The sequence below is a fragment of the Labeo rohita genome, chromosome 15 (genome assembly GCF_022985175.1).
Source record: "Labeo rohita strain BAU-BD-2019 chromosome 15, IGBB_LRoh.1.0, whole genome shotgun sequence".
Classification (NCBI taxonomy): domain Eukaryota; kingdom Metazoa; phylum Chordata; class Actinopteri; order Cypriniformes; family Cyprinidae; genus Labeo; species Labeo rohita.
The window spans coordinates 11,145,791-11,169,765 of record NC_066883.1 but is presented as its reverse complement, the minus strand read 5'-3'; the positions used below and the strand labels follow the sequence as shown (position 1 = coordinate 11,169,765).

General features: G+C 38.4%; 1 protein-coding gene across 5 annotated transcripts in view; it reads left to right on the top strand.

Annotated features, from left to right (window-relative positions):
* LOC127177240 (LHFPL tetraspan subfamily member 6 protein) overlaps window positions 1-22,397 on the top strand; it is a 97,803-nt gene extending 75,406 nt beyond the window's left edge. Inside the window, exons 2-5 of one of the 5 annotated variants that reach the window (XM_051129401.1) lie at window positions 14,695-14,793; window positions 21,052-21,092; window positions 21,429-21,477; window positions 22,214-22,397. In XM_051129401.1, the coding sequence (XP_050985358.1) occupies window positions 14,695-14,793; window positions 21,052-21,092; window positions 21,429-21,440 (152 nt within the window). In that variant the 3' untranslated portion in view covers window positions 21,441-21,477; window positions 22,214-22,397. Of the gene's footprint in view, window positions 1-14,694; window positions 14,794-16,653; window positions 16,820-21,051; window positions 21,093-21,428 lie in introns of all 5 variants that reach the window. The other 4 variants (XM_051129399.1, XM_051129397.1, XM_051129398.1 and 1 more) reach the window with 4 other exon arrangements.
* Window positions 22,398-23,975: the final 1,578 nt, after the last annotated feature.

Genomic DNA, 23,975 nt, shown 5'->3' with positions numbered 1-23,975 from the left:
TGTCTGAGGGCATGAGAGTTTTAGTTATCCAGTCTTCAACATGTAATTGCTACAGCCTCCACTTACTGCACTCCAGATCCAAACTTTCCCACCAAAGTAGTCTACCCCGGCCCCTCCCACTCCAAGCTGTAGCATACACCCTTTCAATGACCCTAAAAGAGTCCATAGCATCCCCTCACAGGGGGAAAACATTCAGCAATGATAAATTCACATTAACAAAAATCTGCTGCAAAAATTCTGTTCTGATCCTGTTTGGACTGTAAAAGAAGATGAAATGTTACAGAAATAGCAGAGTACTTTGCAATAACAAAAATCATATCACAAACCTGGCAAAGAGGATGGACTACTCTGGAAAAATATGATTCTTATTGTCTAAAAAAATTCACATTATTCAAGATTGTTGTTTAGTTTTCAAAGTGTTTAAAAAACCTTAACCAAATAGACATAATGATTTATTGAGATATGGCAAAATTAAAGATCTAATGTGAAGTAAGGCCATGAGGTTTTTAAATAGTAAGAGTTATTATAGTTAACTAAAATAGGAAAAAAAAGGGGTCTTATTATTCTTTATAAGGGATTGTTGTCTTTAATAAAACTAAACATATTTCTAATGTTATTAATATTATTTGTATTATTTATAAGAATAGTGTGCCTTATTTTGTGTAACTAGTGCCAAATTGACATTGCAAAGATGGCATAGAAGCGCTTCTGAAGTGGCATTTAGGTGTTTTAACTGTTTAATCTGCTCAGAGATTACATAATGAATACTTTAACGGCAATTATTATTAATATTTGAGGGCTGAAGTGGCATTGCATCTTATCACAGAATTTTGAGCAGGCACAAAGTACCCTTAACTTGGCTGTATAAAGACTCCTTACTTTGGCTTCTGTTGGTTTTCCTCATCCATCTTCATGTTTCTCTTTCTGTCAGTTGTTCCTTGTACTTCCTCTTGTATTCTTTTCTCCTGTTACTTCTCCTTCCTCGGCTCCCATTTGCCTATTCTTTTCTCCTTCCATCAGTCTTTGTCCCTGTGAAAGTGTCTGAGGGAGAGGCAGGTCCCGTCCTGATGGTTCATTCACCTTAACAGCCACTGTGCTGGCTTCAGCCCTCAGTAGGCCATTTTTCACTGTGCTCCTCTTTCTTTTAAAGCCTCTGACAGCAGCCCTTTAAAACCAGCACTGATGTGACCTATTCACAGCTCCCATTCTGCTTGCTCCCTAAAACTCAACTGGGTTTATTTCTTTTTGCCCTGCCCTCTCCTTTCTGTCCTTTTGAATGCTAAACGTGAATGGTATTGTGTGGGCCAGAGAGCAGGGTTGCAGAATTCCTGAGGCACCATTGAAGAGGACTAGGAAGGAATGACAAAAGCAACAAGTGCTCCCGAGACATGCAGACAGAAAGGAGAAAGCCTTGTTCTCACTCCAGAGAGCATTTCAGCAGAGAATTTAAACCTCTGATGGCTGGATTAATAACTTACATTTCAACCTTTATTGCATGAATAAACATACAGTAGTCCAACTTTTCATAAACCAGCATGCTTTTGCTGCACAGCATGAAAGCAAATTTTCATTCATGTTGCCATCTCAATGACATTTAGAAAGGACATTTAGTTTAATAAACACTGCAAATATTGCCTTTGGAATTATTCAACTGAAACATGAGAGCCCCTGAACAAAATGCAGTCATGCATGTAACCACTGTACTGAAAACACGATGCATTAAGAGCCAGGGGTGTATATGTCTCCATTGTTCAAAAGTTTTCACCCCCCCGTCTCTTAATGCATGATTTTTCCCTTTGGAGCAGTTGCAGAACCTTCTGTAATAATTGCATATAAGTCCCTCAGTTGTCCTCAGTGTGAAAAGATGGTTCTCAAAATCATACAGTCAAATTTTTGGAAGGATTCGCATATGATTATCATGCACGTTTATTCAGTAAAGCCGGTTCTGTGATTAGTAGTAAATCTCCATCACATGCATGCAGCTGGAGCGGCAGTTAATAAACAGAGCCACGAATCACTGACAAGCTATGCAAAATCACGCTTATAATCACATGATGACACAGCTGTGGATCATTCAGGTAAGAACAAAGTATTAAGAATCAAGGGGATGTAAACTTTTGAACCGGGTCATTTTTTTTAATTCAGCTATTATTTTCTCTTGAGGACAATATGTAAAACATATTTTATGTGAAATATATTATATTCAGATCAGTACTAAATAAACAATAACATGCATTTTGTATAATTATTTTGGTAAAATAACACTTTTTAATGATTCTGAAACTTTTGACCTCAACTGTAGCCCACTTCCAAGTTCAACCAGTGGGCAACTGGTCTGCTAAGGTGTCCTAAATGGGGACCTGGCCTGCTTTTCACATCTACCTCTTTGATTAAAGCCTCTAGTTCAGTATTCTGATCATGTGATTTAATCTTTAATTACTTCTAGAAATGTAGGAGGTAGGGTGGATTTCAAGCCAGACTGAATGAATGGCACTTAGAGAGATAATCACAGAGCGTGCGCACGCATTAACAGCAGACTCATTATGACCCACTCAGGAGTGGATATTGAATGCTTCTTTAATGGACGACACTAATGGCAGTCTGTAATGGACTGCTTTTACACTCCCTGTGATCGATGTCTTCTCATATGCAGGTGTCTGATCTTAATAGAAGGTAAGAGATTGTCATAGACTTAAGAGGAATAGGGATTTCACCCACATCCACCTGTTCAGATGGTTGTCAACATTCCCAATCTGTTGGCTGGCATGCCGAATTGTTTCTCTGATATATGCCAATATCGACAATATCGAATACGTTCAAAATTACAAACCTTGTTATGAATTAACTTTAAAGAAGGACATGACGTGTGGCCAAGTATGGTGACCCATACTTGGAATTTGTGCTCTGCATTTAACCCATCCAAGTGCACACACACACACACAGAAATGAGCAGTGAACAAATACGCACACACACTGTGAACGCATATCCAGAGCAGTGGGCAGCCCGAGAGCAGTTGTTGAGTGCTGGATACTCACTCCCCCCCACTGACAATCCCTGCCGGACCAGAGACTCAAACCTGCAAGCTTTGGGTTACAAGTCAGACTCTCTAACCAATAGGCCACGGCTGCCCCAACGCTTAGGAGCCCTAAGCAGAATCCTTTTTGGCCCTCACTAACTATATGCTCCTTCTTGATGATGATGATGATGTTAATAATAGTAATAATAATAATACATGACTATATATATATATATGTTTGTAAAATATAAATAATCATAATATTTATTTTTCGTTTATGTTTTTTAAATAATTTATTACAATTATTATAAACATTTAAATTATTAAAAAAACAAAAACATTTGCACTTCTAAATGTGTCTTCTAATGTTTTTTTTTTTTGCCATATCATCATTCACGTTAATTATGAAAACTACAAAAATAATGTCATAAGCACCCGAAGTGACTTTATACTGCTTATCCATAAATAAATAAATAAATAAATATCCTACTGTACTCATGCTTTTTACATCACTACTTACTTAAGAAATAAACAGACATGTAATGTATTTTGATTTTCTGGTGCAACAGTTAATTATAAAAGTTTAGCAGTTACTATACAAATATATTTGACTGCAGATTGTAACAACTGACCAGTCATATAATCCAGTATTACAATAATCCAGTATTGTTTTGTTGATTTATAACTGATTCTCTTGATTTATTTTGTTTCTGTAACATAATCATAAAATTTCACATTATGATGCCAGACATGGAGAGATTGTCATTTTTACAAGTGCACAATAAAGTGAAACAAGTGTATCAAAAATTCTCCAGAACAACCATCAGCAACATTAGTCACTGAAACAGAGCTATAGATTTTCATAGTAACTAATTTTCATTCCCAAGATAAGGGTGCTTCTAAAAACCAAAGCACCTCTTGTTGCATAGATGGAATTCATTATAGCATGTTTATGGTGGTTTAGAATGTGTCACTTTCCACCTCAAACGAGAAATTGCATGCACATCTGGGACACTGACGTGAAGTGAATCATCAACACACTTGCAGGGTTTTTGTTTGCATCTGTCATTGAAGTAAAAAAAAACAGACATAAAGAGGGCACAAAGTTAGATGTAACAGGAAACAGAAAGCCAAGACAAAACAGACACATTGGAGGCCCGCAAACAAGTGCTTCTGCTGGCGCTCAGAACCTCCACCTTCCTGTGGTTTCTTGGCACATCAATAAAGTTGCTGTTTCCATTCTTGGTAATCTCCACCCACCTTCTGTCTCTCCTCTTCCCATCTCAGTCTTTCAGTAACCCACATAGTAAGTGTGGAGGATGGGATTAAACTTCAGGGGGAAAAACACTTAATGAAATGCAATCAAATAAAGATGGAAAAATGACAGACTTCATATGGTGGGCGCTACTGTTGAAACACATGCTTTGAAATGGGATTGTTTCTATAGTTATTTTGATGCAGATTCAAATAACCAATCCTGCTGGAATCAAGAATTGTCCCTCCAGGATCCAGACTCAGACCAACAGACATTTATTTGAGGAAATACACTACAGTCTTGCCTGAGAGTTTTTTAGACCAAACCACAAGATGAAGACTCCAAATTCAACTTGTCTTAGCCAAACTCAAAACTACAAACAATTAGAGCTGTCTTCCATAAAACTGAGTTTTTTGACGAATGACAGGCCATTTTATATTAGGCCTATTTTTGACGTGTCATCACTTAGGTCTTCAGATGATTGCCTCACATTCCAGCTCCCACTGAGAGTATGCACAGGAGCACCATCATTATTTGGCACACTTTTTCATTTGAATAAGTAATATGTATCATTAACATTTTTGTGAGGAATATTCCAGACTTAATTCTTTGGCAAACGAACAATAGGAAGAATGGGAACAATGGGAAGAAAATGAAAAGATAAAAGATAGAAGCAACACTTTGGTCTGAAGATCAATAGACAATGAAACTGTTTCTCCATTTCTCCTTTTCATCCTGCTCCAGCAGACGAAGAGGACGAGAAGACCCATATTTTGTTCTTCTGCACTTCCTTTTTTCTTTTAACTTTAGTTTTATAAAACTGATTTATTTTTTCCTATGCAAGTGAATAAACTGAATGTTTAACAACAGTTGGATTTTTCACCCTCTTTTTGACATCTAATAGGTTTTATCCTACTACAGCTAAAATTAAAATGTCCCGTACGATGGGTAATAAAAATATGGTTTTATCACTATGGTCATAAGCAGTATTAGTGTTATATGTTTCATAGTGCTAAAAATGAGGTCAGTACCCATTTTATGATTAATGAATCCCCCCCCCCATTAAAAAAAAAAAAAAAAACCTCATGCTGCATTCCTTTAATTTTCTAGGATGGAGGAGGCTGTACCCCTTTTGTTTTTACTTTTGAGTGCTGCTGGGCATTTCTACTGATTACACGCCTCTTTATCTCTTGACATTACTGATGACTTGAAAGAGAATTTATGATTTTGTTTAATATTCAGCAGGAATACATTAGCGTCACAACATGGCTGGGCTGTTGGCAAACACGTTTGTGCCTCTACTGCAGCAAAGATTATATAAATGCAGGCTTTTTGAATTTCAGCTGTGGTAAATCTTTAAGTGGCACTGAACACAAAATCTAGAAGCTTGACTTTTTTTTTGGATGATTTTGTTTGATGAAGACTTATCTATTTTTACACGTTTCAAAATGTAAGTGGTGCTTTCCGATGTAAAATTCATGCTATAGGTTGCTTTTAGGGGTGTAACTAGTCACTCGTTTTCTCGATGCATCGATTACAAAACCTGACGATGCATATGCATCGATCTTGAAACATGGATTTTTAAATGTGAATCGTTGATTTCGCCCAGTAATCGATTTAAAACACCAAGAATCTAATGAATCGCGATTTCTTTAATACACATATTTAATTACTATAAGCACGAATCAATAGAGACCTTGTACAGCGTTGTTCGTTTCCTCACATCTCTCCTTCACGCGCTCCATTTACCGCTTGTCAGAGGATTGCGCGCGCTCTCACTGACACATTTTTGAGCAGCCAATGTCTGATCTCTCCTTACTACTCGTGGCCAGTACTGCTAGAGTAAAGTAGTTTTACTTTTCGGTAGCTCCCTTTCAAGGGAATTTCGAACTGCGTCCTCTAGAGGTCGCTATGGGGGAAGGTCTCCTACATGACCCGTGTCTGAAGCCTATATACAAAAACTACACAGTACTGGCCGGCGACAGCCTATGACGTCACTACCGGTGCGACTAGTCTCTGATACTCGCAGCTTTCCTTACGGCTACATGAGCTGTATATGTATGGTGAGGAGTAAGCGATGCTTGTTTCTTGAGAGAGACAGACATGTTCTCATACCCGCTTTCACGAGCTCGCGGGCTGTGTGTGTGTGTGTGTGTGGTTAAGAGCAGCGTGTCCAGCTCTCAAGGAACTGGATGTGCTCATCGCGATGCATTCGCAAAAGAATGGAGGTGAGTCTTCACTGTTTACCCGAGTTGTAACATCCGAATTTGCATGAGTGCGTTTGCCTGTCGTGGCATTAACAACGTATTCGCGGCAGCGGCTCCATTCTCGCCTGATTCCCGGGGGAATCTAGCGCGTGGGCGGAGTGTGTTTAGCTCCCGCGGGAGCTGAATATATGCTGTGCATTGTGGTGTTAATTATCTGCCAAAACTCGGGTTTATGGACAAAAGAAAAAAAGGACACCTCCTTAACACAGCCATCTGAGGGTGGTTATAGTTCAGACATGTAAAAGGTGGGACAGACTTACTTAAGGGCAGCTATCTGAGGTTAGCTGTGTGTCAACTTGCCCCTTCCTGGAAGCATAGCTATCTGAGGGTAGCTATGTGCTTATTAAGACCCTTCTTTGGTGTTCTTAATAGCATCTTCCTGGAGCCCTGCCGAGATGGTGCTGTCTTCCCTTTTCGGGTTTATATTTAAACAGCCCACGGCTGGAAATGGTCCTGGCGGCTACATGGTCTCCTTTCCTAAAGCCAGCTATCTGCGGATAGCCATGTGCTAGCTCGGTTATCGCTCCCCTTCCTAGGGTTTTTAGTTGTCTCCTTGAGCCCTTACCTAGCAATGCTGTTGCCCCTCTTTGGAATTTAGTTGGATAGCTTATTTTCTGTAGTCCGGGTGGTTTCATTCAGTTCTACCTGATAGCCCTTCCTACGCACATCGGTATCTGAGGATATCTGTTTGCTAGCTCAATGACTGCTCTCCTTTCTAGGATCTTTCAAGTAGCGCTATCTCCCCTGCTAGGGTTATAAGTAGATGGCCCACTCTGGTGGTCTGGGTTGCGCCTAGGAGGGTTTATCGGGTTCTTCGAACTGGCTATGCGGGACTAGCTGCTGATAGCTCAGTGATTGCTCCCTCTTCTAGGGTTTTTTTAAGTAGTGGTCTCTTGAGCTCTTACCCAGACAGTGCTGTTCTTTTATGTCACTAGAATTGGTATTTGTTATTAGCCGCTTGGGCTTGTGTTGCAGTATGTTCGGCTGGGTTCTGTGTTCATCCTATGTTTCAGGTTTTCTCTAGGACTTGTTTTGTCCTTCTTCTAGGTAAGCTCTCGGAAGTTCACTTCACGAGATGCCCCTGGACATTTAACTCATTTCTCTAAGAACGACTCGATTCCCCTCGATGTTGAATCTCGTTCTAATACCCTCTTCTGGATGCTCATCTCAGGATATGGTAGTGCTCACCTCGCGGAGACGGGGTTTTTGAAGCACACCATCCTTCGGTAGAGAGGGTAGGTCCTCCTCCTATCCTGGGGGGGTTAGGTACCTACCCTACGGCTGCTAATGCTCCATGACAACCTCATCGGATAAGTCAGCCACTTGCTGCCGCCCGATGTGTTTCTCCTTCCATCACATTAAATGTGTACGGAAGATGCACTAGCCTATTTGGGTACTTGAGGCCTTGGCCTCCTGGAGCTTCATAGGACCAGCAGCCTAGGTCATTAGGCCTCTTCTCTGCCCTTGTGATGTCTCTCCTGACATGAGATGAGGAGGGCTGTGCTCCCCTCGCTAATGCAGTGTCATTAAAGCAAGCCATTTTTTTGGTAGGCCCTCCTCTCTATAGTAGGTTAGGTACTTGTGCTTCTGTCACAGTGTGTACAGAAGTTGTACTACCCCATTTGGGTATTAAAGGCCTCTGGCCTCCTGGACCTTCATAGATTCAGCAGCCTAGGTCACTAAACCTCATTTCTGCCCTTGTATCTCTCCTGTCAGGAGATGAGCGTGGCAGTGCTTCCCTCACTAAGTAGGGTCATTTAAGCACACCATTCTTGTGTACAGGTCCTCTCCACTGTTGGCGAGGTATCTACCCTGCGGCTGCTAAATGCTCACCTTGGTTATTAGGACTGAGCTTTCGTTACAATCTCATCGGATAAATCGTCCGCTTGCTGCCACCCGATGTGTTTCGCCTTTCGCCTCTTTGACTGTGTGAAGGCTGCACTGACCCATTAGGGCCTTATAGGCCTTGGTCTCCTGGAAGCTCCATAGACAGCAGCCTAGGTCTTTAGGCCTCTTTCTCTGCCCCTGTGATGTCTCTCCTGACATTGCGTGAGCTTGGCAATGCTCCCATCACTGAGGGTCTTCTGTGAGCATGTCACTCCTAATTGGAGCTCATAGGTATCTCTCTATATTGAGAGAAGGGCCTTCGCTCCCTATGGCTCTGGCTATTCCAGGTGGAAGCCCCTGGTGGGATGATGAATGAATGAATGATCGCATTTATATAGCGCTTTCATTGTGTATTGCTATACATCCAAAGCGCTTTACAATCATATGGGGGGATCTCTCCTCAACCACCACTCAACCATGATGTTAAACCAGCCTTATTTCGCTCCTCTCAAAGTATGAGGGTCTCTTGTGAGCATGCTGTTCCCTGTTGAGCAACTAAGATTCCTCTCGTCTTAAGAGAGTTTACTTCCTCTGCTCCGGGGCATCCCATTCAGGCTGTTCAGTATTGAGCTTTGCAATGCTCGCCTCTTACAGAAGGATCACTTTGAGCACGATTCTGCTCCCTGAGAGCTTAGAACCTCTCTAATTTGGGATTTGTGTTCTCTGCTTCCCAAAGCCTCTTTTTGTGAACGGAATTTCAGTGTCCAGGCTAGCCGGGCACATTCTAAAATTCAAGTTGTGGTAAGAACGCACACTAGCTTCTTGTGTTCTTTCTAAAATCCTGTATGGTGGGGATCACACATTTAGCTTCGTACCCTTTCTTGAGATGTTTGGCCCTGGGACCTTGGGCCACACTCGACTTGTGTATCTTATCGATACCTCTAAACGGGGTGCCGATGACCTGCCCGACCAGCTCCTCGAGCAAGGTCACACAGAGCAGTAGGTAAACCCCGTTGACAAGCCGAGGTCTAGGCTACTGTCCTACACTATAGGCTATATCCCTTAAAGGAATCTCTTTTCTGATTCCAAGTCTGATCTCTACCCTACGGTCAGGCATCTTTAGCCCAGTCCTTACAGGTAAGTTCTTGGGTATGCAGCTCAGGCCTTTGGCCGAAGGGATTAAGTCACTGACAGCCGCCTGGACGTCTTTTGGGACAGCTCCCCTCTACTTGGATGGAGCTGGTACTTAGTGCTCACCTTTGGTGTCTGGCTTGCCCTCCCCTCAGCATGGCAGCATGGGTATAACCGTTCTCCATATGACCTCTAGAGGATGCAGTTCAAAGTTCCCTCGAAAGTGAATGTCTCAGGTTACATATGTAACCATGGTTCCCTGAGAAGGCAACGAGACACTGCGTCCTCTAGTCTCATCGCCATGCTTCGGACACAAGCTTCAGACGAAGAAGTGGATGATGTGTTCGACTGGCGCCCTTTTGTACTATGTGGTCTCGCTGGTATGACGCGCCGTCTCGCTGGTAGTGATGTCATAAGCTGTCGCCAGCTAGTACTGTGTAGTTTTTGTATATAGGCTTCAGACACGGGTCACGTAGGAGACGTTCCCCCATAGCGACCTCTAGACGACACAGTGTCTCATTCCCTTCTTAGGGAACCATGGTTACATACATAACCTGAGACGTTTTTCAGTGGCTCAGTCATACCACTGACATTACCTGAGCAGTTAAAGGCTTCACGTTTGGACGGAGCAAAAACAATGTAAGTGTTTAAAAGCATACGCACAATTCCTTTGAATGATTAATGACATTTAACTTAATGTCGTTAAACCGAAAGTACGAAGGAAATGGTTAAAATAACCACAGCATTAACAACAACCTTAAAATAAGAGCGCAAGGTATATCTGTCAATCAGATGCATGAAAGTTGCATTCGTTACTATTATCATCAGATAATAGAAATATCAGATAATAGATATCATTCGCCGATAGAAAGGAAGTTTAAATGCTGTAACATTTTATTTTATTAAAACAAGATAAAGAAGCTCACATCATGCAAAGGTGTGACAAAAAATGTTACCCTATACATTCACAGTATGCTACACAATAGTTAACACGATAGCCTACTTTTAAAGCCTTTTTAAAATCTTGGATTAGTGAGAAATAAATATATTAAAATGAATTTTAAATAAATGTATTTTATGCGAAGTATACTACAAATAAATGTTATGTTCTTAATAAAAATACCATGCACATTGTGCTTTTAGTAGCCTATACTAAACTGGAATAAAGTGTGCAAAATTGGAAGTGTCAAAGTCCAAAAAAAAAAATAAACTGAAGTGTATTTGATTGTGCTAAAGTAGAACTATTGCAAGTATATTTCAGGTACACTTTAAATATAATTTAAAGACTTTATTATTCAAAGATCATACAATCCTCAGCAATAGTGACATTAAAACACATTTTAGGCTTAATATTAAGAAATGAAGTAGTGCTCCAAATAGTAGTTTCGTTATAATTTTTATATCAATAAGTCTCGAGGGATATATCAGTAAATGTGAGATTTGAACTATACTTAGTTTGAAATAAATGTATTTTAAATATATTACTTTTCACAAGGTTAAATTTCTACATATGCTATATGTCATACCATAGCACCATTAAACTAACATCTAACAGTAGACAAAATTGTTTGTTGTTTTTTTTGCCCTTTACTCTCTGACTCCATAAAGGCTGCAGTGTAATTTGCCCCTGACTAAGCATATAAAGAATTTAGGGGAAGCTTCTAAATAATCCTTTGAATACACTTAAAGAATCCAGAATCAAATTGTTAATCAAATCACATCTAATTTTATTGTGAATCGTCTCGAATCTAATCGTTCTGAATTTGCAAAAATCATTCTTGATTTTTCGAATCAAAATCGAATCAAAAACCTATGAATCATGAATCGAATCGATTCGCTGCTTACCTAAAGATTAACAGCCCTGGTTGCTTTTGGTGGTTACTAATGTGTTCTGAGTCCAGAACAACTTGTATTTAAAGTATACATCTGATCATTTCCTGTGTTCCCTGGGAATCAAATAGTTCTCAATAGAGAGTTAGTGATTCGTATTAGTTAGCAGTTTGGTTTCACCATTTGTTCATAAAGCAGGACGTGTTCATATGCTCTCCCTAATGTATAGCCACATAACTTAAGGAAATAAATGACATTTACATTGAAATTGTCAAGCTATTAGTTTTGTGCAGATTCCCAGCTCAAAATGGATTAACACATCAACCTTTAACTGGATTTCACTTTTATTTCACCATTAAAGGCGAAAGGTGAAAAACCAAATAAAACAAATAAAAAATACACTGTAAATAAAGGCTTTTCAAATACCAATTACTGTGTCATTGCTGTCATGAATTTACAACACATAAAGTGCTGTAAATTATAAACAGTTAATGTAGCTACTGAAATGCAAATATCAACATTCAGTATCAAACAGCATCAAATATCAGCACTGTATTAAGATTCAAATTTAAAATGCAAAAATGCTAAACACCATCAAAATGAATGCAAGGCAATAGCACAATATATTTCCTCAAATTTAGTACAATGTTGATCAATAGTTTAAAAGTTCAAAGGTAAAAAAATGCAACAAATACTTAGGGCACAAAATAGAATATTATTTAAACAGTTTCTGAGTAAGAGATAACAATCTTGCGATCTTAAGTAAAAGTCGGTCATACTCCACAATTGATTGATTCCACCATTGCCAGCATTTCACATTACTAAGCTACACGACCTTCATTATGCACAAAACAAACTATAAAAAGAGTTCTCACTGCCACTATGAGGTTTACTGCTTTTTTTGTGCACTTTGGCTACAATGCTGTATATTGGATGCTGAAGTCTGATGAAGGTTTGTGTTTGCTCTGCCTGGCATGTGTTCAACAAAACTGAACTGTTATTTTTAGATTTTAATATTACTTGATTTAACCTAACAGGTGAAATCATTTGACGTAACAGAAATGGTATATATCAATAAGAGAACATACATAGAATTTTACTTACATATTAAAATATATTTACATATTTAAATATTATGTATGCAAGACCACAAATTAATGACTGAAATGAGGGAACTTCTTAATAAAATATACCCACACTTAAATCTGGGGAAGGAATTCTTAATTTATGGCTGCTCAATGTTCAATTCTGTTTTAGTTTTCATTGAATTTTAGTTCTGTATAGATTATTGTTGTGTTAATAAAAAACAGTTAGATCTGCCTGTTTCTTTGACATAAAATATAAGAAGCTTTCATCTTGTGACTAGATACAGTTTTTGATGGTGTGAAATAGTTTCATTTAGAGCTTGCCCTTAAGAAACATTGGTATCATTAAGACATTTATGATTCACACTACCAAATGTAAATGTGCATTGTGATGATATCTTAATATATTTTAGACGGCCTTTATGATTGCCTCTCTCAAGTTCTGATTAATATCTCAACGTCTGTTTGCATGTGAGCGTGTGTGTGTAAGAATGTCTCCCACCTTGCTCAAACTGTGTACAGCAGTGTATAGATTAGCCTGATTCCTGTCTGTTATCTTAGCCCACCGCAGTAAGTCTGTGCATTTTTAATCATCGCTCCTCAAAGTACCTATCCCTTTCTCTCTCTGGTCCCACTAAAACTGATGAGGGAAAAATTGGAACAGATTAAGCTAATGTGATAGAAAAAACCCTTAGCCAAGGACCTGTGGGCCAGTATCTATCTGAAGATAGACACTGGAATCAGATGGGAGTTTCAGTCAGGAACCCAGCTCATGGAAATCTGGAGAAAAGGCACACTATCTTCCTGTGGCACTGGGAGTCTGGCCTCAGACCGCTAGTTTTAGCAAGGATTCAACTGATATTGGTCCATTTTAAGTTCTAAGATACCTTTAGGATGACCTAATATTTTAATTAAAGGCAGCTTCTGTAATATTATAATATTAATTAGAATATTTATGGACCCTTTTCGCAGACTGTGACATTTCTATATGTATTAACATTGTGAATTTAGCAATGTTTTATATGTATAATTTTTTTACAGTACTTACAGTACTTTGTACAGTACTACTTTGTGGTTCATTAGCTTGCCATTAAATTACAATAAAATTAATTTACATCAAAACACATTGTTTCTCTTTATTTTGAACTGAAGAAATCACCCTCCTCTTCTGAGACTCTCCAATTTGTGAAAGACTTAATTCTTTTTAATTAACCTTTTGAAACAGTTCACAAATTGCAAATTGTATTGATCCGATTGTAGCTATTCTTGATTCAACAATTCAAAGATTCAGTGATCCATTCAGAGTGACTCAAAAGAAGCTAGTGAAGTAATTGTTAATGAAGTAACAGAAGTACAGAATGATAACAAAGCGGGTAATTATGCATTTAACATAAGACTAGTTTGCTGTACCAACGGGATAACGAAAAGCTAACGACAAACTGCATCCAGATTATAGATAAATATAACAAAGCTATAAAGTCAGGAACCTGACTATAGCAAAGCTATAAAGCTTTGCTATATAGCTATAAAGATTATAGCAAAGCTATAAAGCTGTTTGGAGAAGTCCATCCTGTGGCTAAACATACATCTCTCTCGTTTATGCCCATGATTACACCATATGTCTTGTGGAGTGGGCTTAACCCCAATAAGGCAATTCATGTTCTGTAAACATCTCGAAAGGAGGACATGCTAAAGACCTTAGTGGGGACTGTAGATGGGGAAGGATGGCTTAGCCATTTCGTACCACGTAGAAATTTGATTAACAGACCATTCCTGTCCACTGAGTGCCTGTCAACCTTGCTATGAAAGTCCGATATCACAACAGTGAACACTTGGAGTGTAGAAGGTACACAGTCACCATGTAAGCACTCCTGTAAGAAGAACAAAATAATGAAAAAGTTGAATTTGGGAAACAACTCGGTCGAATGCCAGCTCTCGAAGATTTTCCATTTATAAGTGTAGAGGTGTGTGGTAGACAGGGCTCTCCCTTTAGCAGTCGTGGGCTTAACACTTGCGGGCTGCAGACAGTTCTTTGAAAGTTGACTCTGAAGGTGGTTGATGACCATATTCCTCAGTAGTATTTCTTTAAGTCTGATCACTTAGAAAAGTAATAGCACAGGCCACTTGATTTGACATATCATTCATGTCTATAGTACAAATACTTATGGTTGGGATTTAGCAAATCTTATTCTTATGAAACACTACTTAAATTTTCTGCATGTGTTCAGTCCATTATACATGAGTAATGTTATTCATGTCTTGTTCCATTTCTATTTCTGCAGGTCTGCTCATTGGTTCAGGATGTGCTCTGTATCCTCTCGGGTGGGATAGTGAGGAGGTCCGGCAGACATGCAGCAACAGCTCAGATCAGTTTGAACTTGGTACATCCTCATGTCACCTACACTCTAAAGTTCACATACATCTTTAAACATCTACATTAATTATGCAGTGACAGCAATGAACAATTAATGTGTTATGTCCAACAGTTTAATTAATTAAACACTTGCTTAATAAGATCTCTTTAAAAATAATCAAATAAATCAAATAAAATAAATAAAAATCAAAACATTACACTTTAGCATACTTTTAAAAAAAACATTACATTTTAGCATACTTTTAAAAAAAAGAAGGCTCTGGAACTTCAGCAGTAGTGAACGCAGCCAATACACACCAGAAAGCAATCCCAGAAGGGTCTGAGAGCGCTGGTTTAGGTATACCAGCTGCACGTGCTGACACCAATGGTGCATCCCTCACACTGGAAAGCAAAGCTTTATTTAAAAGCGTGGTCATAAAACAGGCATAGGTTGATAACAACAACAGGTATAGTTCAGGCAAGACAAAAGAGTAATCCAGAGACATGCGTGGGTCAAACAACGGTGAACGTAATACAGGGGGCGAGGAAAACGGGTGTCCAACGGATAGGCGATAAATCCAGACCAGGAGCAAACAGGGTCCAAACAACAAGACGAGAGAGAAATCCAAGACAGGCAGGTGATCAAGATCCAAACAAAAAACAAAGACAAGACTAAACTAGAACTAGTAACAGGATACTAGGACAGGAAACTGGCTTCGTAAAGTGCTATCACTGACAGAGAGATAAATGCAACAATACCCAGCAATCAAAAGATGTCCATGACTTATAAAGTGTGTTTGATTGGTTGCAGCTGTGTGTGTAATCAGTTCAATGGATGATGGGAAATGTAATTCGAGGTAACATGCAACAGTCTGTATAGTGTGAGAGTAATGAGAGGGCGACATCTGGTGGCTAGTGGATGGAAGGTCACGGACAGGATTCTTGACAATTACTTTTAAATTATAATGTTTTTTAATGTAAAAAAAAAAGTGGTCCTCAGAGAACAGTACAAAATAATAAAAAGAGCAGTTCATGACCCCTTTAAAGGTCACATAATTTGAAAGCTAAGGGCAAATGCAACCACGTTTGAAATGTTTGCTGTAATAATGAAGCAAACAAATGTCACACACAATTTTTGTCTCTCAATGTATGAGTGTTTCTTTAAATGAGATATCAAGGGGTTTTGTTCCTTTGATATACCTGTAGGGAACATATAACAGTCCTTAATTAAATGCCTCAAGGTTTGTCTTTCTTTCTGTCTTTCTTATAAGTTTTAAAGCCTCATCATTTCTGTTCATTTTGTAATTTGAATAGCCTGCTGATCAACTAAGCAGCATGAGTCTTAATTCCCATCAGTCTTATACCCGGTATGTTTAGCATGAACACCCTTGAACTTAACAGCACATGGCACACACCAATTTTGTGATTCTCTATTAAGTAATCAGTCATCATTATGATGCCACTGTTTCTCTGCCTTTAATTCGTAGCTTCATTTGTACTAAATATACAAATGTATAAATGTACTTTATGATTTTAGAAGCTATAATATTCATTTGACGTTGGCATGAATGCTAACAACTTTATATTTTGGTGCTAAAAGTGAAGTTTTTTTCTTTATTTCTTTATTTATTTTTTTGTCACCTTTGTGTCACATGGTGTCATTGATTGTTTTGTATTTTTCTAGGAACATTAAATAAGATTAAAGCTTAAGGTATTACAACATGTCACGATTTTCAGCTGAAGTGCCCATGAACTCCATTAGAGGGCACTCCACCCACGGACTCTTGCCATTGTTTTCTGGACTTCATTTACCATGTGTTCCTTGCCCCTCCTGTGATCATGTCATGTGCTATCCTTGTCTGTGTGTTATGTTCTGGTTGGTTCCTAGGTGGCATGTGTCTTCTTGTCGTTGTAAATAAAGCCTTGGATTTGGATTCCCAACTTCGTTGTCTCACGACACACACGTTGCAGAATAATCAACCCTACCCGGATCCAGCGGCTTTATCTAGCAACCCAAACTACTACATCTGTTGAGGAATATGTTTACCGGTTCTGTGAGTTGTCATATCAAGTACCGCTATGATCGTACCGTATGATGAGATTTTGTTTAAAGGAGTCATCGGATGCAAAGTTCACTTTTACATGTTTGAACATGAATGTGTGTTGGCTGTGTATGTACACATCTACCCTATAATGATAAAAACCTGTGCAGTGGTTTTTAATTAATCTGTAAAGATAATATTGCCTTTTTCAAATCGAGCCATTCTCAGATGCTTGATAGTTGACTGACATGAGCGTCTTACCATCAGAGCTGCCCTAAATCAGCTGTAACAGTCCGACCTCCATTGTTTCGCAACTGGAGCAGGGCTGTAAGTTAGACAAGAATATCTCCGATTGAGGGGTTGTGTTGCTGTATTTATTAATGAACATAGTGGTCACCATTTACTCCCAACATCTGAGCCGCTGAAGATGCAGTAGATTACGTTTGTTTGTGAAGGGAATGCGCCTCCCGATTTACATAAATGTGTCTATGTTCATGCAAATCATTCATGATCCAGCTTCACTTACAGCAGAAGTGAGTATAATGTTTTTTTTATGAATCTCTGCAATCACCTTTCCTAATAATGTGCTAGTTAGCAAGTTTAAACGCGGCTATATGCGGCTAAAATAAACAGGCTCGTCACTCCACGGAGAGAAGAGAGGGGCGGGGCGAGCAGAGCTCATTTGGATTTAAAGGAACAAACCATCAGAATGAGTTGATTTTTGCAGAGCTCATTTTGACAAGGTAAAAAGGGTGTTGTTTTACACTGCCATTGAGAATTTTTAACCAAAGTATATTATAGACTTTTCATTAAGACCCTAAAGAATCATATAAACTTGTGGAAAATGGGCATCCGATAACCTCTTTAGAGAAAGTTTACTTCCAGAACAAAAATTTACAGATAATTTACTCACCCCCTTGTCAATCCAAGATGTTCATGTCTGTTTTTCTTGAGGTGTAAAGAAATTATGTTTTTTGAGGAAAACATTTTAGGATTTCTCTCCATATAGTGGACTTCAATGGTGCCCATAAGTTTGAACTTCCAAAATGCAGTTTCAGTGCAGCTTCAAAGGGCTCTAAACGATCACAGCCGAGGAGGGTCTTATCTAGCAAAACGATCGGTTATTTTCTTTAAAAAAAAATTACATGGCATCCGCTCCAGCTCCTCCTGAGTTGACAGCTTTTGCTGCAGAACCTCCCGGGTCATTGGCATCTACTTTTAAACTTTCAACCTGTCCTGTTACGGTCAAGGAAACTGACTATGAACTGTCTGAGTGTCCTGTCATGGCCATGGAGGCAGTCTATGAACTCTTTGAATGTCCTGTTGTAGTTGCAGAGGCTGCTGTTAACCTCTCTGTGCTCTCTGTTCCAGTCCTGCCTCGTTAGCTCTATGTTGGTGGATATCTGTTCTGCTGGACCCATCTGCTCAGCTGTGGTGGTCTTTAGCTCCCCGTTAGTCCTCTTCAGCTTTGCTCTGGTGGTCTTCAGTTCTACCTGGTCCTCCCTGGTGCTCTTCAGCTCCACCCTGGCTGCCTCCTCTGTCGACTCCATCCTAGTGCTCTTCAGCTCCGCCCTGGCTCTCTGCTTCACCTCACTCTAGCTCAGTCCCCAGGTCCTCCTCCTGCATAGGGACCTGGCCCTCCTTCTCTCACGTTCTGCTTCTGCTTCACCTCCCTCCTGGACTCATGTCTGTTCTCATTTAGAAGCATCTGGAAGCTGCTCCTTAAGGAGTGGGCTATGTTATGATCGTCAGCTGGAGTGCCAATGAATTCCACCCTGGACTCTTGCCATTGTTTTCTGGACACCATTTCCCATGTGTTCCCTGCCCCTCCTGTGATCATGTCCTGTGCTACCCGTGTCTGTGTGTTATGTTCTGATTGGTTCTTAGGTTGCATGTGTCATGTTCTGATTGGTTCCTTGGTTGTATGTGTCTTGTTCTGATTGGTTCCTTCCTTGTGTGTTAGAGAGCTGATTATTACATAGCTATTCCTTGTTCCTAGTTTCCATGTTTTCCTAGTTCTGTGTGTTCCTTGTTTTCCTAGTTTTCTAGTTTTTCTAGTTTCCTAGTTTTGCCCTGCCTGTGTTTTTTGACCCTGGACTCTTTCCTACTTTCTTGTTTGTTTGCTTCCTTCCCTGACCCGTGCCTATGTGTTGGCAAGGAACCAAAACTCTATTAGTGACAGAAATGGAGAAAAGCCTTGGGAAAAGCCAGGCTCAGTTGGGGGGCCAATTCTCCTCTGGCCAGATGACACCAGCAGTTTATTCCTGCAGCAAAGTCAGATTGTGCAAAGTACTCATCTGGTTCCCATGGTCCTGTGTCGATGGCCATCTAGGTGACAAGGTCTTTGCTGACATTCAGGGCTGTAGAGGTCATCTCTAGGTCCTGATCCACCATCTAGGCTAGAAACTGACTGAAACTGGGTGACTGCAGTGACCATATGATCTGGATACAGTTGGATCCGGGTGGCTACGGTGGCCTTGGAATAAGAACGAAACAGACTAATATTAGCGTAGATGCCATTCTTTTGACAATGTAACAAGTACATTGGGTGTTATGGGAAGTGTTCCCGGTTCTGGTTGACTTAATTAATGCAGCCTAACACGCCTTTAATGGATTTGGATAATTTAAATGTGTTAATGTGTTATGTGTAAACCAGGTTAAAGAGATGGGTTTTTAATCTAGATTTAAACTGACAGATTGTGTTTGCCTCCTGAACAATGTTAGGTAGATTATTCCAGAGTTTAGGTGCTAAATAGGAAAAGGATCTGCTGCCCGCAGTTGATTTTTTAAGAACACAGCGGTCGTGAAGGACTATAATACGATACGTGCTCGCTCAAATAATGAGGTGCTAAACCATTTAGGGCTTTATAAGTAATTATTAAGATTTTAAAATCTATACAATGTTTAATGGACCTTTCTCAAATTTCCGGGTTTCTCATAGCGGAAGTCGTCATAGTTGGGTAAAATCCGATAGCAGTGAATGGGAGAGTACCACAAATATATTTTTTGCATTCCCGTTGGCTCAAATAACAAAAGAAAAACTACACGATAGTGTTTTCACAAAAATTGAGAGAGACTGATATCGGCAGTCAGAAGAGAGAACAATGTCAAATTTACCACCCCTCCCATAGACACGGCATTAGAAAGCGCATAGCGTTAACTAGTTTTTTAGTAACGTGATGAAAAGGTGGTATAATACAAAATATAGTGTTGTAAATGCACATACATATTTTTAAAAATCAAAATATAAAAAAGTTTAAAGGATTTATGATGATGATGACCGTTAAAACGCGTCATCACAGGCTTGTGAAAAGGATCCACAGGGAGCCAGTGCAGTGTTGACAGAACCGGGCTAATATGGTCATGCTTCCTGGTTCTAGTAAGAACTCTTGCTGCTCCATTTTGGACCACCTGGAGTTTGTTAATTAATTGTGCAGAGCAACCACCCAATGAAGCATTACAGTAATCTAACTTTGAGGTCATGAACGCTTGAATTAATGTTTCTGTATTTGACATTGAGAGCGCAGGTTGTAATTTAGATATATTTTTGCGATGAAAAAAAAAAGTTTATTTACAAATGCTTAAATGTTTCTATCAAATGAAAGATTTCTGTCACATAGCACAATTACGTTCCTAACTGATGACAAAGAACTGACAGTGTAGTCATCAAGTGTTAGACAGTGTTCTAGGTTATTACATGCAGAGGTTTTAGGTATGATGACTTATTTTTTTTTTTTAGAATTTAGCTGTACGAAAATAACTAGTCATCCAGTTTTTTATGTCAACTATGCATTCTGCATTCAAATTGGTATGTTTCGTCAGGCCGCAAAGAAATTTAGAGATGAGTATCATCAGCATAACAGTGAAAGCTAACACCATTTTTCCTGATAATATCTCTTGAGGGTAACATGTAAAGTGTGAAATGTAACAGTACAGTTAAATATAGTTAACTAAAGTTAACTAATGAACTTTATTGTAAAGTGTTACCAAAAATGTTAATATATATATTTATATATATATATATATATATATATATAATGCATTTTATGTTTCTAAAACTGAATGCATTAGTGATTTTGTTCTTTATAAGTTGATACCTCCATATTGGACATTTCAACAATAGGCATATATCATACAAACATACAACATACAAAAATTGTAACACTTTATGTTACAGTGTCTGTTATACATGTTCCATGTACTTACTATTATAATAACAAGTATTTGTGCATAATTACATGCAGGTAACCATAAACCAAACCCTAATCCTAACCCTAACCATATGGTAAGTACATGTAGTTAATTAATATTACTCAGTACTTAAATGTATAATTGCACTGTAAAAAGAACACCTTAAAAGTGTAACCAAAAATTGTATGCATGAATTTTATGTACAAATACCTATGAAAACTAATCAGATCTGGCCGGCAGAACTGTTTCAACCTGTATAAATACAATCAGTGACTTTTTAAAAATGTATTTATGTATGTAGGTATGCTTTTATTTATTTTGGACTATATAGCTATTAGTAGAATATATGAAGAGTTCAGATGCAAAACCAGCTAAATCCATCTGACATTTTTCTTTAAAATGAGCATTTCTTTCTGGCTACTTTGTATAGGTTCCTATGTAAGTACTGGCACTTCTGATTGGGCTGAGGCTGGAATTTGGTGAGTTTGAAGTAAAATTATTTGATGGATGTATAATATGTGTCAGGAGCATTCACTTAGTATCATTATCTCATTTTTGACCAAGATGGCTTTTAGCTGGTTTTGCATCTGAACTCTTCATATTTAGTAGACTAAAAAAATTTTTTCCTTGGGTGAGCAATTCATTGACAGCTTTTCATTCACATGAAATCACCCACATGCCAACAAACCAATGAGAATGTGAAAAATAATGACGATTAATAACAATAGAGTGTAAAGCTGTTGTGGATCCGCTCACCCTAATCCCTCCATAAGTGGCACAGATTTGCAGAAAATGATTGTTGTTTGGCTAATAAATATTTTATGGACAGTTACAAATGCATTCCTTACATTTTATTAAGTAAGCTATGTGTTCCACCTCAAATGACATGGGAATTTATAGTATAATGATAGTATAATTAGAAATTAACCACTCCGAACTCATTCTTGGGATTACTTGGGTATTCAAAACATTCATATTTTATATAGACTAAACACCACTGTTCGGAATGTTCCTTATTGGTGTGCCAAATTTCACAGCTTGTTTCTGTATCTTTCATAAGCTCTGTATCAAATTATCTGTCATCATACAATTTCTTCATAAACTTCATCCATCACACATATGATCCTTTCATTCTTTGACATTTGAAGATTTCAGAAGTTGCTTTCAGAAGTTCATTCTGTCTGTTCATTCTCTTTCTGTCTGACTCTTCTTTAGGCTCTTGTCAGATTGGCTGGGCATACTACTGCACTGGGGCTGGAGCCACCTCAGCCATGTTGCTGTGCACTTGGCTCGCCTGTTTCGCAGGGAAGAAACAAAAGCAATACCCGTACTAGAAGAACCAACCTCAACTACAGGCTGAACCACAGCAGGACGGATGCCTTAGACTCACTGAAGCCCACGGCATGATGGCTTTCCTCCATTAACTCAACTCCAACTCATTAAAGACTTGCAATGCTCATATGGACGTTTGTGTGATTAAAATGAGCATGCACTTTTCAAAGAGACATGACTTTTTGGAGTACTTCCTCTGCTTTACTTCAAAAAAAATAATAAAAAAATAGAGTGTTTAACTCAAATGGACCAATTATTATTATTTTTTTTTTTATGACCACTGTTGTGAATTTTACAAGTGTGCTTGTTTTTTTCTTTTCTTTTCTTTTCTTTTCTTTTCTTTTCTTTTCTTTTCTTTTTTTTCTTTTCTTTCTTTCTTTCTTTCTTTCTCTGTAAAAATTGCTATTGTAAAAGTTAGCTTTGGTTTAGATATAAAACAGATGCTTTAATTGAAGTCTGCATATATAAAGTATTAGTATTATTATTACCTATAAAACACCTTATAAATACTATAACACATTAAAAATAAAGCTGGCATTTAAAATGTTTAATTGATTAATATAATATTTAGTTACACTTAAAGGAGAAGTCCACTTCCAAAACAAAGATTCACATATAATTTACTTACGCCCTTGTCATCCAAGAAGTTAATGTATTTCTTTCTTCAGTCGTAAAGAAATTGTTTTTTGAGGAAAACATTTCATGGACTGGTATGGTCCCCCGATTTTGAACTTCCAAAATGCAGTTTAAATGCGGCTTCAAACGATCCCAAATGCTGTTGTAAACAATCCCAGCCTAAAAAGAAGGGTCTTAATAATACAATTTAAATACTTTTTAATGTTAAATGCTCGTCTTGCCTTACTCTCCCTGAACTCTGTGTATTCTGCCTCAAGACAGTTAGGGTATGTTGAAAAACTCCAATCGTATTTTCTCCCTCAACTTCAAAAATCATTTCAAAATCATCCTACATCGCTGCAGAAGTACTGACACAGTCTTTGCAAAGTGAACATGCAAAAAAGATCAAACACCCTTAACAAAAAAGGTAAAACAGTGATACAGGACAATTTTGAAGTTGAGGGAGAACATGAGATGGGAGTTTTTCGACATACTCTACCCCCTGTCATGAACCGGAAAAAAACAATCCAGGCAAAGTAAGACAAGACGAGCGTTTGACATTAATAATTATATAAGTTGTATTATTTTTATAAAAATAACCCATCATTACACTAGATAAGACCCTTCTTCCTCGGGAACATTTACAACCGCATTTAGGATCGTTTGAAGCCGCATTTAAACTGCATTTTGGAAGTTCAAAATCAGGGCACCATACCTGTCCATTATATGGAGAAAAATGCTGAAATGTTTTCCTCAAAAAAATATAATTTCTTTACACCTGAAGAAAGAAAGACATGATCTTGGATGACAAGTGGGTGAGTACATTATATGTACATCTTTGTTTTGGAAATGGGCTTCTCCTTTTAAGATATAAATTAAATAAAAAAAATTAAATACTTTAAAAAAAAGTTTTATAGTAAACGAGTTGTATTGGTATGTTGTTACACACAGTGGTGAAATATAGTTTAGTAATTGTTATCTAAAAATATTTGACCAGTGAAATATATACAATTACACTGTGTGTTAAAAA